Genomic DNA, 19,347 nt, shown 5'->3' on the forward strand with positions numbered 1-19,347 from the left:
TTATAATAAAAATAATTAAAGAATATTTTTAAAAAAAATTTGGAGATTTTAGGCTTGAAATATTATTACAGCTTTTGGCATTTATCCTTTAACCTTTTAAGGCATAATTCATCCTTTAACAATTTCAAAAAATACTCAAAATTAAATTTCACTATCTTAGATAAAATATAAAAAAATATATCAAATAAACTCAAATTCACATTAATAATAAAAAAATAATAATGAGATAATTAATATTCAAAATCATGCTACTCCAACTATGAGAATAAAAAAACAAAGCTAAAAAAAATATATTTTACATATATTGATTCTATTTGGGTTGGAAGATACACCGTCTTTTATTATTTATTTTCTTATGATAGATGTAATCTCTCTCTTGTTAAGTTTTAGTCATTAAAATATATTTTTTTAAACTTTAATTATAAGAATTATTAAGTGGATCTATTTAAGAGAATAAAATTTTTTGACTAATTTTTTTATTTAAGTAAAATAACTACTTACTAAAAGGGAAGAATTTTTTTTATATCAGTGTAAGTCTAAAAATTTTTACACTGAGCTTTTCATTTAACTTAAATAGTAAATTAATAAATTATAACCTGTTAGATTTAAGTTAAATGAAAAGTTTAAATTAGGTGTAAGAGTTTTTAAACTTATACCAGTGTAAGAAGATCTTGTTCCTTTACTAAAATAGCTTTTCTAGTAGTTTATAATAGATTTTGAAGCATTATTTAAATTTGCATTCTAATTTATGAAACTTTTTTTTTTTTACTTTTATTCCTATTTTTTTTATAATTTTTGGTTTATATATTTTTATTCATAAATTTAAAATAATAATATAAATGCATTTGTGTTATCTCATTTTATTTTAATAACAATAATATAAATAAGAATAAAACTAAAATTCATTATCCTAAATTTTAAGATAATAAATAATTTAAAATATATTAAATTTTGTAACTATTTTAAAAACATACATTTACCAAATTTACTTCAATAATTTATTATATTTTTATTTATTATTTCATATTTATCAGCCACTTCAGCAACTAATTTTATTAAATACTTTCAATGAGTTAGTTTTTATCTTTTAATTTTTAGCTTTGCACTTGACTTTCTAATTTTTAGGTTTTTTGTTTCTATTTTTGCAGAAATTACTCATATTGGAGTGGAGGGTCCAGATCGAAACAACACAAATCCAATGACAAGACACAATAATGTTAGCTCTTGTTAATGTCTTAACATATGCAATGAGGTCTGTTATTCCACATATATTGAAAAACATATTCTTACAAAAATTATTTTATAACAATTTATATAAAAGTATAAAAAAAAAAAAGTTATGATTTTCGACATGTATATTTTTAATTAATAAAATAAATAATAACATAATTATATCTATTTGTACTCTTACATAACTTGTCATAAATAAATATTTGTGAAAATATACAAGTCTTTGAGTAATTCTCTCTGGATTCAGTAAATTCATCTTACCGCGCGGAGTGGGGGAAGGATCGAGTCTAACGATTCTTAGTTAAATGAGCATTATAAAAGCCACACACTTCTCTACTATACATCTTCACTAACATACATCGATATGGCACCCAAATGTATTTTCGTGGCACTTAATCTTCTTGTCATATTTGCACTTGTGTCTGGATGTGAAAAGTGCCCTACTCCAAGCCCAAGCCCAAGCCCAAGCCCACCGAGCACCAACACCAGCAGTGTTAGGGTTACAGGCCTTTCAGATTCGTCGTGCCCACGTGACGCACTCAAACTAGGCGTCTGCTCAAGCTTCCTGAACGGGTTGATGAACTACTCCATTGGTCTGCCCCCAACCACCCATTGTTGCTCCTTCTTCGAAGGCCTTGCTGACTTTGAAGTTGCAGTGTGCCTCTGCACTGCTCTCAAAGCAAACATTATGGGCTACAACATCGACATTCCCATCTCATTTACAAACCTTGTCAATGTTTGCTCAAAGGATGTCCCAAATGGTTTCCTATGTTCCTGATTTATATGATCCAATTTGCAACACGTCGTGTCTACTTTTGCTTCGTTCTTCCTCTAGAGTCATTCTAATACTTCTTTTCGTTCCATGTATGATGTGATTCATGCACGTACGTGCATGATGATTAGTTGCAACGAAACCAAGGTTGCTGAGTTATATGTAGTATTTTTATTTGAATGAGAAATGAATAAATGCTTAATTCTTAATCACCATTATGTGTAGTGTTTAGACAAAATTTAAAATCTGGACCGAGCTTCATGTCGTGATTGCGGATTGCATTGACCGACATGATCAGATCACAACAATCGCAACGCAATCAAGGCATAATTAATCTTCAAATAAAATTTCGAAATATTTTATATCTGTTATAGTCAAAATTACATTAATACTAAGAAAATTTAAATAATATTAAGTCAATTTATATATGAAATTATACTTCCAAATATTTTCAATTATAGAAGTTATTATGTACAAAACTCTTTTAATGATAATTTTTTATTTATAAAATTTGCATATGAGAGACCACTTTAAAGAAACGGTTTTTCTTGTTGATAAATAGATTTTCGTTACTCTTGGACAGGGATAAAGTATTTACTGAAAAACATTTTTAATACATCTAAGAATACTTCGAGTGTTATAAAACTTAATAATTACTGCCTATGAGTTCAACTTTTGACAACGGTCCGTAAAGATTGAGAAAAAAAATATTTTTTATGTAAGGCAATCGATATTGTTATTAATTAATTACATTCAAATTAACTGTTTTCACATTGGATATTGAAAGAAATATACGTATTATTATAACATTAAATACTCAGTGCGCAATTAAATATATAATAAGTCAAGTAAACTCATTTAATTATATATATATATATATATATATATATTTATTTAGAACTTATCCTTAAAAATTAAGAAAATTTAAATAGAACATAATTAAAATGATTATTAATCATATTCATGTTAATTTTACACTGGATGGTAAAAGTTATTAGACAATATAACATTAATCATTTAGTTTAGTTATGCAGAATAAAAATACATAGCAAATAAGGTGATTTGCATAACTTAATTTGTAAACAAGTAATGAATGAAAAATATAAATTAAGAATGTTAAATCAATACTAATACTAAAGACAAGGATTATTTAAGAACTAATGGAGGGCGTGGATAATGTGGGCTTATTTATTTATTTTTTTAACTTAAAAGAGTAATTTAAAAAATCTTGATTTAATTAATATAGTGTAAGATTAAATAAAAAATATTTCTTATTTATGGTGACTATATGCAAATAAATAAAAATGAAATTTAAATATTTTTTAATATTTAATTTTATTTTGGTGTGATTGCCAAATTCAAACCATGGCATTAATTTACTTATGGAAAATATACGTGGACATTTCCTAGAGATATTTCCGTGATTTCATTGAGAAAACTGGTTAGGGCTGGATTTGGAAAGAAACCCCCTCGAAATCCAAATGCCAGTGTCCCACTTCTGCTTTGTTCTTTACTTCTTGGACCCTTCACCTCTCTCTTCGTTCTTTTCTTGCTTCTAACAAACTCTCTCTCTCTCTCTCTCTCAGGCCTCTTCCTTCTCCTTAATCATACTCATCCCACTCTCATTTTCCTATTTCTGACTCTTACAAATTATTTGTTTTATTATTACAGAGTCTTGAAGTCAAGGATCTCACCATGCAAACAGCATCTTACAATCATCCTCTATTCTGTTTCTCTTGCAGGTACATACTTAATCTTTTTCCCCGATTTTATAATACAGTCTCTCTTTTCTACAATTTAGGTTAATTGACTGTGAAATTGAACTTAATTGTACTGCAGAAACTTTAGTGCACATGGGAAGACTAGTTCAATGAAATTTCGTGCACCATATCCCTCTCAACTAGATCGCAAATGTGAATTCAACGGGAGACCTAATGTTTATAACTCCCCCATACCTGTAAAATTAAACAGACTGTTTGCTCTTCCTAACACTGGTGACAGCCATCCATCGGCTTCTATGACTGATGATGAAATGAACACAAACCATGCTCCTAATGGGCCGTTTCTCAGCAACTGGTCGCCCCCGAGATACCTGTGGAGGGGATTATCAGTTTTAATCCTGACAGGGCAGGTTATTATGAGGACTTTAAAGGGAAAGATTCATTGGAGGAATACTCTACAACAATTGGAGAGAGTTGGTCCAAGATCAGTTGGGGTGTGTCTTTTAACTTCGGCCTTTGTGGGCATGGCCTTCACGATTCAATTTGTAAGAGAGTTCACTAGGTTGGGATTGAATAGATCTGTGGGTGGGGTTTTAGCTTTGGCTTTCTCAAGGGAGCTAAGTCCCGTGGTTACCTCAATTGTGGTTGCTGGGCGCATTGGAAGCGCTTTTGCAGCTGAATTAGGAACTATGCAGGTTTCTGAGCAGACTGACACGCTGAGAGTTCTTGGTTCAGACCCTGTTGATTATCTGGTGACACCAAGAGTGATCGCTACTTGTATTGCACTGCCTCTTTTGACCCTATTGTGTTTTACATTGGGGTTGGCATCTAGTGCCCTTCTTGCTGATGGTGTTTATGGGGTGAGCATTAACATTATATTGGATTCAGCTCAGCGAGCTCTCAGATCATGGGATATTATTAGTGCAATGATCAAGTCTCAGGTTTTTGGTGCTATCATATCTATAGTGAGTTGTGCATGGGGAGTTACAACTTTGGGAGGTGCTAAAGGTGTTGGGGAATCCACAACATCAGCGGTGGTTATTTCTCTTGTTGGCATCTTCATTGCCGACTTTGCTCTTTCTTATTGTTTCTTCCAAGGAGCAGGAGATCAGCTGAAGAATTGCATTTAAGCAACTAACTTTGTGTCTGCAATTTTGCTCATATGTACAAAATGAATGGTATGACTTCTCTATAAGAGCCGTGATAAAAATCTTTTTACAATTTGCAACTGTCCATGAATCTTGTTCTTTTCTTAGTTATGGGTAGCTAAGTTTACATATACATATCTATGTATGATTGCAAGTCCTTTAAATTCAGTCAAGAATATTTTTCCTTAAGAAAAAATGTGTTAACTATTAGATTATTCTTATAATTTTTGTAAGTTACAATGAAATGATATTTTGTTATGTCAAATAGGCTATAATGTTGTGATCCATTTGATGATTGATTCATAATTAGCTGAGGGTATGTAATAACTTTTCTTTTAGTAAGTGAGTTCAACAAGTAAAAAAAAAAATTGTTTTTGGCCTGAGTAATTTTAAAAAGTAAAAACAAGAATAAACGCACTTCAGGAAACTGTTGGAATTCCAACTCTGGGAAGTGGCCTGATGAGCAGATCCACTTGTTGGCCTCTCTGATAATGTGATGATTGGATGGCTTCAAAACCATTAGCAAGAACATGGATATCCTAGATAATCTTGTAGGAAGGGTGAGACCCTTCACACTTTTTAACCATTAGGTGTCCAGACAGGTGTAGGGACTGCAGCTGCGATAGTGATGGGTAAGTCTACTGATGTTGTGGATGCTATTGCAAACCTTTCTTACTTCTACAAGAATGAGGGCTGCGGGCAGTGTGCACCATATAGGGATAGAACATGGTGTCTTTGGATGAACATGGAAATATTGAAAGTTGGGAATGCAAAGCTGGAGTAAGTGATATGCTTCAGGAGATTGTAATGAAAGGCTGCTTCATGATCAGAGCTTTGGAGAAGGATTAGAGAGTATGCAGAAAAGGAGTTGGTGGAAACCACTGATTTGGCTTACACTGAGGCTGTTTTATAAATCTTATTTTCTTAATTTTTTATTGAAATGATTCTCGTTCTTTTCCTGATCATATATGATTATTGATTGGGCTTGAAAATTGCAGAAAAACGTAATGGTAAAAGGAGAGGAAAAAAAATAGTTTTGCTCTGAAATCCAAGAATACTTACCTTACTGTTGTTTATTGTGCTATGATATGGATGAACGGATCCTGTCTGTTGGTTTGAATGTTTTAAACTAGAAGTACATATCTTAAGTATGCCTACAGTCAATTCAAGAAGAGAGAGAAATGCTTGGAAAACATAAATTTGAGGTTTGATATGAAGGTAGCTGCCTAAACTAGCTGTCGGTGAAATATAGCAATTTCTATCATTCTAATGAAATGACAGATCCTGAATGTTTATGAGATGTTTTTGACATCTAAAATCACCTCTTCCAAGAATATGGCTTGTTGAATTAACTGGTTTAAAAGAAAGTGCCAATATTTAACTATTATTGTTTGGGGAAATAATTAGGTAAAAAAGCTAAGATTTTTTTTAGAAAAAGCAACAAAATGTTTTTTCCCTGATATTTTTTCATGTGTTTGTGACTACCTCTTTTTAACATATGGAATTCAAGTGAACCCGTTTTGACTAAGTGGTCATTCTGATTAGAGGCTTGGATTTCTCACAAAGTTACATGTGGAGTGGAATTATTGTTGGTTTATATGGTTATTTTGTTTTTTTCTTAGCTTTAATTTGTGCAACATTCAGTTCATTCTGAAATTTCGCTGCAAGATTAATGTTGCGTGGTATGCTTTAGTTGTGACTATAGGAGTACGAACTTTACAATCAAGAATTATTTGTGACTACATTATGATCTTAATCGCATGCTGTGCCATTGTTCTTCGTGGAAAAATCTTTGGCGGCTCTCTCATGATAACAAATTCATCCACCAGCCCATTAGAGTCAATGACCTCACATCATTACCCCGATGATGAATACGTATCATTTGGCTTAAAGTTAAGTAAAATTAATTTTAAATTGTTGAATATGATTGAGATACATATATAGATTAAATGATTATTTATCTTTTAAACAAATAAGCTGTACATAACTTGAGAATCATGCTCAACAGAAGAAAAAGCAACCCAATCATAAGCTTGGGCAACATGGCAAGTGCGAGCACTTGTACCTGAACACGATACCGGATCCGGTTCCTCAGCATTTCATGGATGCATTAATTTTACATAAATTTTCATGGGTGAAATGCCGTTATGATATAGTGAGGTTACATACATTTCATGGATTCATTTTGAACGATTCTTCAGCTTATGATCGTTAAATCATTCAAATCACTCTCCATAGATGAAGTGATTCAAACATAATTCAATTTATGAATATAGATGATACGAATGCTCGTTTAAGTCTCTGCACAGTTGTAAATTGTCGATATATATATACACGCAAAGTGCCGGACATAAACTTATACATTGTCTCTTATTTTAAATTATGATAATATTTCCATTAATTTACACAGTTATATTAAAGCACTTATTAAATACATGAATTTAAATAAACTCTCACGCATCAACATCCGTGTGAGACCTCTTAAGTCTTGATCAATTCAAATTTTCAATTTATGATATATGATCATGACATCATATATCATCTTAATATTATCCCCTGCTTTAACGCAGGGTGGTACCATTTTCATTCATTATTGTTGATATTCAAAATTTCCTAGTATTTTCCTACACTTTGACAACCTTTTGTGTTTGATACATGTTATCAAGTTTGAACCCAATAATAGATAGATCAATATAACACAAAAGAAAGACAATTTAACTAATAAATAGATAAATATTTCTAGAAAAGAGAATTTTGAATAGAAAATCAAGGGGCAGATTGTAAATGGTTTAAGTAATCTCATCTACATTCAGAAATCACGTATAGCTCAAAAACAAAATTGTAACCAAACAAGAGAATAAAATCAAAGATAAATTGAGAAAATTATGAGCAATTAATATTCGGAAAGAGAGATTAACAGCACACATGAAAATTCAAAACAATGTATGAACTTCAACCCTTTTCCTTGCATGTTTATTATTTCATGAAATCTTGTAGATCCTTCAGGTCAAGCTACAACACCATGAAGTTCAATGCTGCTTGTATTAGAAATGGCCAAGTAGTCTTTACGCAATCCTTTCTGTCAAGTCTCAGTTACAATTTTCAAAATTGGTAATCCTTCACAAAATCCTATCAAGGACTCAACCACATAATTCTTAAACTGGTCAATGAACCGGTTAACTGATCATGAACTCAGTTAATGATTACACCGGATCAGTTTCTTTTTCGCCGTACTACCTGTTCAAAACCGGTTTTAATTGTATTTGTTTAGGTTGTTCGATTACTACAACCAAAAAGAAAAAAAAACAAAAATAACTCAACCTTTTGTTTTTTCATTAAATCATTAGATTAGATACGAGATAAATATATACATGAAATACATTAATTATAAAAAATAATAATAAAGCACCAAGTAATTTTCAACTATATCTTACATCCCACATAATTAATAAACCGTTTGTTTTATATTTCAGAAACCCACCCCTTCATAAAAAGAAGGAAGAATGATCTACATTTGTGGAACATTGCGCTTATTCAACGAAATCGCAAACAAACAGGCTCTAAGTAAACCTTCATCGAATTTTACACGTCTTAAATATTTTATTCCGAAAATTTAATTTTTTAAAAAAGTAACAAGATAACAACATGGATACCCTAACAACCTTGACTCTAAGGGGAAATTAAAAAATTATATTATTTAGATTGGTGAAAAATAATAGAATTAAAAGTCCTTAATGTCATTATATTGTGAGTGTGGGGCCACGTGGCAGTCCCTCTCTACGGAGGACACGGTTTTCTTTGAGTTGTGGCATTTCCTTCCTTCCTTTCTAATTTTCCTTTTTCTTAACCTCTCAGTTTTCAAATCGCATTGTTCATGTTTGACCCCTTTCATTCCAATCAATTGAAAAAATCAATCACAATCACTTTCGTCTTCCCTTACACACACCAATAACCAATTTCGCTTTTTCATTTTTTTTTTCTTTTACTTTTTCAAATGGGTCCCATCGTCTATCAGACCCAATTCGGTTCTCTTTTTTGTTGATCTCATTCCAAGTTAGCTTCTTTTTCTCTTCCCTCATTATGACTTAGCATTGCATTAATTAACTGGTTTGGTTAATTGTTGGTTTTTTTTATTATTGTTTTATTTTATGAGAATTGTTTTCATTTGATCACTTTGCTTATAGCTGAGTTGAGCTTTGTCAAGTTTCAAGCGTTTGTTTATGCTTTTCTTCTACCATTTGCATGCATTTAGCTGTTTCTTCTAGACTCTGGTTGTGTAACTCCATTTGGATTTCTTCTTTCTTACCTCATTCCACTCGGTTGCTTTTGTCTCTTCCTTTAAAATATTTTTTCGTTGTATGTCTTTGTTCTATTTTGATTTTTTTTTAATAAAAAAAAGAAGAAAAAATGGTCTCACTCTATTTTTTCGTTTCTTTTTTGGGGTGTAAAGGAATATCTCTTCAATAAGAGTACATTGTGCATTGGCTTCACAATTTATTTTCGTTTGGTCATTCCTGGCATCGTGTATTGTTTATTCCTTTGTTGCTACGTTACCCAGTTAAGTATGTTTGGAATGTTTTAAAACATCCTCATTTACTCTAATTTTTGCTGTGTGTTTAGGTTTCATCATTTAGAGTGAATCAGCATACCTGGCAAGGATAGCATTTTTTATTTTTTTTTGGTAAAGATGGTTCTGGGAATAAGATCAAAGAGTAGAAAACGTGTCTCAATCCAAGTTCACTATGTCATCCATATTCAGGAGATCAAGCCATGGCCCCCTTCACAATCACTGAGATCTGCTCAATCTCTACTACTGCAATGGGAAAATGGTGATCAAAATTCTGGGTCTCTGGCATCCACTGCCAGCAGTGGAAGAATCGAATTTAAGGAATCTTTCAGGCTTTCAGTACTTCTGTGGAGAGATGCATCCAAAAAAAGCAAACAATCTGAAAGTTTCCAGAAAAACTGCTTAGACTTTAACTTGTATGACAAGACAGTAAAGAATCAACTATTGGGATCCGCCACAATAAACCTTGCTGATTTTGGAATTATTAAGGAAACTAAAGCCATAAGCATTTTGTTGAACTGCAAGAAAAGTTTCAGGAACTCGACACAACCATTTCTTTATGTTAATATTCAGCCACTTGATATAGAGTGTTCCAGCTCATCACCAAACAGCAGCTTGTCCAAAGAATTGTCACTAGACAAGGAAGAAAGTGAATCTATATCTCAGTCAATAAAAGATGATGATATTGAAATAGCCTCTTTTACTGATGATGACAATGATGACATCCCTTCAAATACCTTCCAAACTATCAGATCCGCTTCAGAGACTACTGGAGGTTTGCCCCCTCTTAAGTGGAAAAGTACTAAATTACTTTTTGTCTTATAATTGTGCTTAATGCAAATAGATCAAATCATTGTCTCCTTTTCAAATAGATTCTTATAGTTTGGTAGTAATTTACCTCAAATTCTTGTTGCCTCCTTATTGAGCTGGATTTTGCTCAACGAAAAGCTGCTATGGTGCTTTACTTTTGGTTATGGTATTAATTGATTTAGTCCTCTTTATTTTTGTTATGCATGCACGCATTGATCATATACATCAACATGCCTGTTGTGTTTATGGTGCTGCAATTCATGTTCTTTTTAATCTTACTATATTTCGGAGATGAGATGGCATTGTTATTGTAATCATGGAACATTTGTATATCAATTACCTTACCTCTATTGTTGGTTGGTAATTGTCAATTTAGCTCCATCTTAAAATGATAAAATATTTGAACACTAAATGCGATGACAGGTAACCCTTTTTAAATTGTATGTAGATATGTATTCAAAGAACTAGAGAGAAGTTAGAACTATGCAGACGCACTACAGATGATGTAGTTTTTCGATTGATTGTCTAATGTCTAGAAGTATATATTTTATACAGAAATGCGCTTGTCTAGTTCTTCCATGTTAATAACCTGTTGTCATTTTATTTCAGACAGCATCAAAATCAGTGGAGGAGGAACAAAAGGATCTAATGGAGAATTTGTTGTACCCTCAGAAAATTCTGCATCTACCTTACTTGGGGACACAGAGGGTGAAGCATCCACACAGTTCAATGACATTGAATCTCCCTCTTCATCTATGGTTTTGTGCTCAGATGTGGAAAATGCAGCAAATGACAGGCCTTCTTTACCTAAAATTTCCAAGGCAAGTGTCAAAGTTGCTGATGCAAGTTCTGAAAATCAAGAAAGCATTCAACTATCTTCAGCTTCACACACTTCATCAAGTATGAAACCAAACTTTGAAAGATCTTCCCAATCTCAAGTGATTCGAGAGGATAGCATGACTCAAGAAGATATCACAAGAGATCAGATATTTAATATAGATGCTCTGGAGAAAGTTAGCAATTTTTCTAGAGCTGGAGTTATGGACAACAGAGAGAAAATGGACAAGAGAATAAAAGAACAAGAACAGTTTACTTTGAGGAATGAACTTTTAGAAAATGAGCTCATTAATAATTTTTCTGATAATGATTCTACTAACAGAGGAAAATTGAATAGTGCTACTATTTTGTTCAATGAGGAATCACATGAATATCCAACAAGTATTTTAATGAATGATAAAACAGAGGATGTGACAAATGTAAAGTTTCCTTTGCAATCTGCTGAGAACTATGAACTGTTCCTAAGCAGTCAAACCCAAAATGAGGCAGAGGAAATTAATACTTTGAATGATGTTCATGTTGATCCTGCTTGTCATGAAGATGTTAATGTGAATGGAAGCTTTCTAAATGATAAAACTGAATTAAAGGCTGAAGTTGAAATGCTTCGAGAAGAGCTAAGGGAAGCTGCTGCTCTTGAAGTTTCTATGTACTCAATTATTGCTGAACACGGTAGCTCATCAAACAAGGTCCATGCACCTGCTCGGCGCCTTTATAGATTCTATTTCCATGCTTGTAGAGTTGGCTCCCCTGCTACAATAGCTAGTGCAGCCCAGAGTGCTGTCTCGGGATTTGTTTTGGTTTCTAAAGCATGTGGAAATGATGTTCCAAGGTAAATACAACTTGATTTCATAACTATCTTAACTATGCTGAAATGTTATAAAAGTCCAGGAGCGTATAACTGACGATCTGTTCTGATGAATCTAAACTGCAACAGGAATCTTTGATAAAAGCTGAACCTAGTATAACTAGCTTCTATGTCATATGGAAATTTATCTGTGAGAAGCTGCTGTAGTATTTTCTTGTCTATTGAAGTTTGGGCAAACAAAAAAAACTTAAGATTGGAAATGAATGTATTAAGGAAAAAGTTGGGGAAGCACCTATAAGGAGAAGATGATTGAGACTCATCTAAGGTGGCTTGGCCATGTGAGGAGAAGACAAACAAGAGCTTCAATAAGGAAAGTGGATCGAAGGGACTAATTTTAAAATTTAAACTAGGTAGAGGAAGAAAACATTAGGACAAACCATTGAAGAAGGCATTGTTCTAATAAGATGCTAAATGGATTTGTTGTTTTTTTTTTTTTTGGTTGAGTGAAAAATTTGGCTTTTTCCAAAACATATCGGCATTGTTTGGTTACTGTAGCCAACCCCAACTAATGGGGTAAGACCTTGCTGTTGTTATGTATACAAAAGTTTGATTTATTTAACATCATTTTCAAAAAAACTTGTGCATAGTTTTCATTACACTTGTTCATGTTGTACCAATTCTTACTTTCCTGATTCTTAACCATGAATAGGTTGACATTCTGGTTCTCAAATTTAATACTGCTGAAAGCAATTGTTAGCAAAGAAGTTGGAAATATATGCCGTGGTGATGGTCCATGCATCAATAGTGAATGTGATGTAGCTGGTAACACTCTTCATGAAGAAGAAAAAGACAATACAGAAAAACTTTTTCATAGCTGGGAGGAGCCAGAAACATTTTTGTTTGCATTGGAAAAGGTTGAAGCATGGATATTCTCTCGAATTGTTGAGTCTGTGTGGTGGCAGGTTAAATTATAACCCTTTTTCTTTCATCTCCTTTTTCTTCTGATTCTTCTGCTAATTTGAAAGTGTGAAACTGAATGCCCTTGTACTTTTTCCTGATACTTTTTGGTGTTTGTTTTCCCCCAGACTCTTACTCCATATATGCAGTCTGCAGCTGCTAAGGGCTCCAAATCAAGGAAAACCAGTGAAAGCAGATATCGTATAGGTGATCAAGATCAGGGAAGCTTTTCTATTGATTTATGGAAAAGAGCTTTCAGGGATGCTTGTGAAAGGCTTTGCCCTCTTCGAGCTGGAGGGCTTGAGTGTGGCTGCTTACCAGTGATAGCTAGATTGGTACAATTATTGCTATCTTGATGCAATGTATCACAATGCTGGTTTTCATGATATTCTACTTTTTATGCATGTGTATGGATGTAGTTGTATATGTTATTTTATAATGTGACAAAACATCTAACTTGGTGTTTTTGTCACTCTGATGCTTAAACCTTATCTTGAAATATTGGAAGTTATGGTTAATGGGTAGTAATTTAAAATCACAAAATTTTTTATTCTGTGTGTTCTCTAAATTTTAAAAAAGGAGGGTGAGAGGGTTGATGTGCATGTGAAGATGCTAGTGTACATAAATTGAAAGATAAAGGTGATAGAAATCATGAGGTTGAAGCATTGCACATGAGTGAGAATATACAAAGCTAATGGGGGAGAGAAAACACTAAAGTAACTTTTTCCATTGCTTTGTATAGATGGTAGTATCATAGGCTTACTACTTTGGTTTGTTATATCATTGTACTCTTTAGAACTTGGCTTTGGCTACTCCAAACCTTTGAGTATCTTAATTTTGTTTTTCTTATTTATTTTTGACAGTCAACATATGCGATATGGGTCTGTCCATGGCTAGTTCTTTGTGTTGGATTATGTTCAAATTGTTTTTGTATAATTGACTTCTTGTACTTTATTATATAAGCAGATGGTACTGAACACCTTTATAGACTGCACCAGCATCATGTTTTTCCTTGAACCCTTTTTTTATTGTTAGGGAGAAATTTAAAAATAACCTGCCAACACCCAGCATCCTAGGCTTCTGGTTGATTTGTTTCTTAACATTGAATAAACCCTCTTTGACCATGTGTTCATGACTTTAACCACCGCACCTTTTCTTCAAAATATATTTATAAATTGAATTTTGACATTTGATGTTTTTCACTTCACCGAGGCTTTTCTGTTGTTGATGTTCTTCACTTCTTTGTCTGTGCTTCTGGCTCAAAGGCCTTTAGTAGAGGAGACCCTACTAAACCATTCTTGGACCTGCTTTGGGGTTGATTTGATTCTTGACAGCCGAGGGAAACATAGGCCTTCTCCATCTGTTCATTCTTTATGGCTTACTTCTGGTTAATATTGTGTGTGTGGAATTGGTTATATAATTGGTTTATTATTGAGAAGTTCCAAGTTGGATAGATGTACTTGTTCTTGTTTTCTCTTAATGATAGTATGAGATACTTGTTCCTACCTTAAAAAAACTGAAATACAGCCTAATTGAAGTAGAACTGTTTTTGTTGTTGTAGGTCATGGAGCAGTTGGTTAGTAGACTGGATGTGGCAATGTTCAATGCTATTCTTCGTGAATCTGCTGAAGAGATGCCCACAGATCCTATATCTGACCCCATCAGTGATTCTAAGGTTCTTCCTATTCCAGCTGGAAAATCAGGCTTTGGGGCTGGTGCCCAACTGAAGAATGCTGTGAGTTATGAAACGTTTTTGTTCAATTCCTTATTTCTTTTGAAAATTACAAGATTGAGCATAGTGGTCTTTATAAATTTTTTACCGCAAGGCATACTTCCTCTGTACCTACAGCAAAATGCATTAGGATGATTATGAGGAAATTTGCTAGCTGTTCAAAGACATAAAGTATCTTATGATGTTTTGGTGCAATTATTTAGAAAACAAATATAATCTCGATTTGTTGTTGAGCCTTAATAAAGAAATACTACCGGAATGAGGGGAGTGGGTATCAGAGACAAAACCTATTTAAAAAAAAAAAAATAAGGTCAGAAATATTTTATAGCAGTTTACTGAATAAATTTGATATCTTGAGAGAATGATTTTGGATTCATTGACCTCATTCAAATTTTGAAAGATACTTATAATTCTAATCTTTTGAATTTTGATACATGACATCTATAATTTACAGTTATGAAGTTCTTTTTCCTGGGCAGCTCCCCATCTTAAAATACGTCTTTTTCAAGTTTTGCTTAAACATACTTCTTACGATGTCCTTGTAAATTCATTGATGCTCCACGGTAGTGCATGTTTGGCAGTGAAGTACTAAATACTAATACAAACAAAAATGAATGTAGCAGAATTGGGCACATGCCAAGGTGTATAACTGTATACACAAGAAAAGAGAGTATGTATGAATGTATCCATGAGAGAGTTATAGTATCATCAACTGAAGAGAAGATTATAGAAATTTACTTAGTTGATTTGATCATGAGAAAAGAAGACCAGTAGAGGCTTCATTGTGAAGTTGATCAAATGGAAGTTAGTCCAATGAAAAAGGGTGGAGAAAGACCTAAGCAAACTTGAGAAACCATTTAGAAAGACATTCTAGTAAATGATTTTACTGAAAATTTGGTTCTTGAAAGAGCCTAGTATTGTTGATTCATTCATTTAGTTAACCATACGTAGTAAACTAAGAATGGTTGTGATTCCCTGAAGGATTTGTGATGTCTGTTAGCTTGAGTAACTTTTTACTATCTGTACTCAGATTGGTGATTGGTCAAGATGGCTTTCAGATTTATTTAGCACCGATGATAGTAATGCTCACGAAGTTAGCGATGAAAATGACAGACCCAAATGTGAATCATCCTTCAAACCTTTCCATCTCCTTAATGCATTAAGTGATCTAATGATGCTTCCTTTGGAAATGCTAGCAGACGGGTCTATGAGAAAAGAGGTTGGATCAAACTTCTTATTTCTTGACTTGTCTTTTTTGTTCCACTGTTTTTTGGGAAACTAATTCTAAATTTTTTGTGAAAAAAAATCTTTAGGTATGCCCAAGATTCGGTATATCATTGATAAAACGGCTTGTCAACAATTTTGTTCCAGATGAGTTCTCCCCAGGGCCCATCCCAGATGCTGTTCTTGAGGCCTTAAACAGCGAGGTTGGTTAATTTTTAGCATGCTTTTAATTCCTCTGTGAATTAAGCAATAAGTATGGTGTAGCAATAGATAATTGCAAATTTGCAATGTTTACAATCTATGTTTACTTAAATACGATTTTAACCCCCTTCCTTTTTAAGAAAATAATTCAACATCTTTTGGGGGGTTGATTTTTCATTTTAGGATATTCAGGATGATGAAGGATCCATCACAAGCTTCCCATGCACTGCCGGTTCTACATTCTATGCGCCACCTCCAGCTTCTTCAGTTGTGGGCATGCTACAAGAAGCAGGAACCCATACTTCTTTACTAAGAAGAGGGTCATTTGGACTCAAAAAATTATATACCAGTGACGATGAACTTGATGAATTAGATTCACCCTTTTCTGCTCTTGGCATTGATGACTCTTCATTTTCATCTAAAGAAAAGTTTGCAGGAATCAAGAGAGGCCGGAAGGTTGTTCGATATGAGTTTTTGCGAGAAGCATGGAAAAGTACTGAATGATGATAGCTTATGTTTCTGTGACTTTTTTTTATTCTGTATATTACAATTTAGCCTAATATAGTCTGTATTCTTTTTTCCCTTTTAATAATGATCTTGGGCCTATAGTCTTGTACATCTTATTCTAATAGTTGCCACGAAATTACTTTTTATAGACATTTCCCTCCAAGACATTCTTGAATGAGAAGTTATTATTTAGTCCGAGTTGGTCACAATTTTATTTCAATATAAGGATACAAGACAAATTTGACTCTTCTAAGGTAAATAACATATTTTAGATTATCATTGGTTTGAAAATTAATTATTAAAATGTGAGAAAATAAATAATGAAATTGTTAAATTTACTTTATTTAAGAATAGTTTAAACCAGTTTTCATTTAATAAAAAAATTAAAAGAAATAAAGGTACTAGTAAGATTTATATATGAATTGTTCTTTTTATCATTGATTTTTTATTTAATAAATCATATATTGTGATCCTTTAATTTCTCATAATTTATTATTATTATTATTATTATTATTATTATTATAGCAATGACTCAGGTATAATTAAAACAATAAATTAAATTAATATCTTTATTAGTTTAAAAATTACTTTATTTTTTAAAAATTAAATTTGATATATTATCTTTTAAGTTTAATTATATTTTTAGTCCCTATAAATGTTGGTAATTTTGTGATAAAATTTTATAAAATTTTTTGTTAAGATCTCGTCCATGTAAAGTTGAAAAATTAAGATTTAGTTCTATTGTTAACTCCCTTTTTATTAAGTGCTGAGTTGACTGACAAAAAGTTAGTTTAGTACTATACGTGATATACTATGTCATTTTTTTTTATTTTAAATTAAGATTTATAAACAAATCTCTAAACTTATTTTATATAATTGCATGAACACTCCTTCCCCCTCTCCTTCTCAACTCTTTTTTTAGCACCTCTCCGCTATCTCTTTCCCCCACCTCCACTTCCTCCTCACACTACCACTCCTCCCTTCCCCCACCCTCACCCCTTTCCCCTTCCTCTTCTTCCCTACACTTTCATCTACACCCGTCCACTCCCCCACCCACTTCCATTCCTCCATCCGCAACAACTTTGATTCCCATTCTCCCATCCACACCACTCCTCCTTCTCATTCCTTACCTTTTTCACACCTTTTCTCCTTCCAATACTCACACTCTCACCCCTATTCGCACCACTCGCTCCTCCACCCCTTCCCATTCTCCCATCCACATCACCATTTTCTCTTTCCTACACTTCTCTCTCTTTAACACCACATTCGCACCACCTCTCTCTCCCACCCACTTCCATTTCTCCATCTGCACTACTCTCCACCCCCACCTCTTCATATATGCACCACACTTCTCTCCCTCCAACCCCACACTTCCACCCACATCCGCACCACCCCTTTTCCTCACCTCTTCCTCACACCCTTCTTTTAACACCCACCCTCAACTCACATTTGTCTTTCCTTTCCCACACACCTCTCCCTCTAACACTCACACTCCTATCCCCATCCGCACAACTTCTCTCCCGTACTTCCTTTCCATTCCTCCCATCTACACCACCATATCTCCTCTCCCTCCCTTTTCCATTTCTCACACCTCCATCACCCCCTCCCCTTCCCTTCCCTTCACTTCAATTCCTTCTCTATTATCCTACTCTCACTCCTTTCCCAATTTGCATCTTCATTTTCAATTCATTCTTCACTTTTTTTTATTAAAATTTTGTTTACGTTTTAGATATTGAGAGGTTGTGTGAAGGTTTTATGGTTGGTGATGGAAAATTAATTTGAAACATATACAAAGATTAAAAATAAATGGTCTAAATATGGGGTGGAGAGAGAGAGAATTTAATATAATAAAAAAAGAAAAAGTGTTGATGATTTCAATTTTGGTAAGGAAACTTTAGAAAAATATCAATTTAATCGTCAAAACATCAATTCTTCATCATGCATTTTTAGAATTTGAATGAGAGACGGGGTGGGAGTAGGGAGGAGGAAGGAGTGGGGGTGGGGAGCCGCGGAAAAGAAAGAAAAAACTTAAAAGGACTTTTTTATAATTATATAAAATATGCTTAGGTTTCTATTTATAAATATATAATTTTATATAATAAAAACTCTAAATGATGTGACATACTACGTGGCGCCACGTAGGTGTGTTGAGCTGACACTCCGTCTGCCAGCTTAGCACTCATGCTAAAGAAAAGATTTTAGTTTTTTTTATGATCATATTTTATTTGTTTAAAGACATCTTATATTTAATAAATAAAGTCATAATAAACACATAAAATTGATCACAAAAAATAACATTTACACAATTTATTGAATCAACTGAAAGAAAAATATTATATTTTAAAAAATAAATAAATTTAAATTCAATGTAATATATATATATATAATGACAATAATAATAACTATTGAATTAAAAAAAATAAAATAATTATAAAATATTTAATTTTAATTATTTCATTAATTTATTATTTTAAATTAACAAATACATGTAAAACTAATAATACTATAAAATTAATATAATATAAATTTTTTTTACTAATACAATAAATTAAAATATATACCTATATATAAAATATAAATTGATAAATTATTTAATAATTTAATTTTTTATTTATGTAAATATTTTTGAATTATTGAATTTCAAATATATGTTAATAACTATAATTAAAATATTAAATATTTTATTTATTTTTTATGATAATTATATTTTGTTTATGTAAAGACATCTTCTATTTAATAAATAAAATCACAGTAAACACATAAAATTGATAACAAAAAATAATACTAACAAAATTTGTTGAATCCGTTAAAAGAAAATTATTATATTTAAATAAAA

At 32.5% G+C, this 19,347-nt stretch overlaps 3 protein-coding genes across 7 annotated transcripts; all 3 read left to right on the forward strand.

Moving 5' to 3' along the window:
• Window positions 1–1,594: 1,594 nt before the first annotated feature.
• Window positions 1,595–2,008, forward strand: LOC113871691 (14 kDa proline-rich protein DC2.15-like). The gene has a single exon (XM_027508790.1). The coding sequence runs from the start codon at window positions 1,595–1,597 to the stop codon at window positions 2,006–2,008; it is 414 nt and encodes a 137-aa protein (XP_027364591.1).
• A 1,466-nt stretch (window positions 2,009–3,474) lies between these two features.
• Window positions 3,475–5,912, forward strand: LOC113873002 (protein TRIGALACTOSYLDIACYLGLYCEROL 1, chloroplastic). 4 transcript variants are annotated; one of them, XM_027510934.1, is made up of 4 exons: window positions 3,538–3,588; window positions 3,684–3,744; window positions 3,842–4,901; window positions 5,470–5,487. In XM_027510934.1, the coding sequence occupies exons 2-3, from the start codon at window positions 3,698–3,700 to the stop codon at window positions 4,851–4,853; spliced, it is 1,059 nt and encodes a 352-aa protein (XP_027366735.1). In that variant the 5' UTR covers window positions 3,538–3,588; window positions 3,684–3,697; the 3' UTR covers window positions 4,854–4,901; window positions 5,470–5,487. The 4 variants fall into 4 exon arrangements, with proteins under 4 accessions (XP_027366733.1, XP_027366735.1, XP_027366734.1 ...); XM_027510933.1 differs by lacking the exon at window positions 5,470–5,487 and having other exon boundaries at window positions 3,842–5,149; XM_027510932.1 differs by having other exon boundaries at window positions 3,475–3,744; window positions 3,842–5,912.
• A 3,576-nt stretch (window positions 5,913–9,488) lies between these two features.
• LOC113873024 lies at window positions 9,489–16,599 on the forward strand. Of its 2 annotated transcripts, none has more exons than XM_027510970.1 (8): window positions 9,489–10,237; window positions 10,858–11,914; window positions 12,600–12,852; window positions 12,976–13,182; window positions 14,409–14,582; window positions 15,610–15,798; window positions 15,893–16,006; window positions 16,188–16,599. In XM_027510970.1, exons 1-8 carry the CDS (start codon window positions 9,559–9,561, stop codon window positions 16,506–16,508), a joined length of 2,994 nt encoding a protein of 997 aa, XP_027366771.1. In that variant the 5' UTR covers window positions 9,489–9,558; the 3' UTR covers window positions 16,509–16,599. The 2 variants fall into 2 exon arrangements, with proteins under 2 accessions (XP_027366771.1, XP_027366772.1); XM_027510971.1 differs by having other exon boundaries at window positions 9,489–10,213.
• Window positions 16,600–19,347: the final 2,748 nt, after the last annotated feature.

This window comes from Abrus precatorius, unplaced genomic scaffold (assembly GCF_003935025.1).
Source record: "Abrus precatorius isolate BTA unplaced genomic scaffold, Abrus_2018 Scaffold7, whole genome shotgun sequence".
Classification (NCBI taxonomy): Eukaryota; Viridiplantae; Streptophyta; class Magnoliopsida; order Fabales; family Fabaceae; genus Abrus; species Abrus precatorius.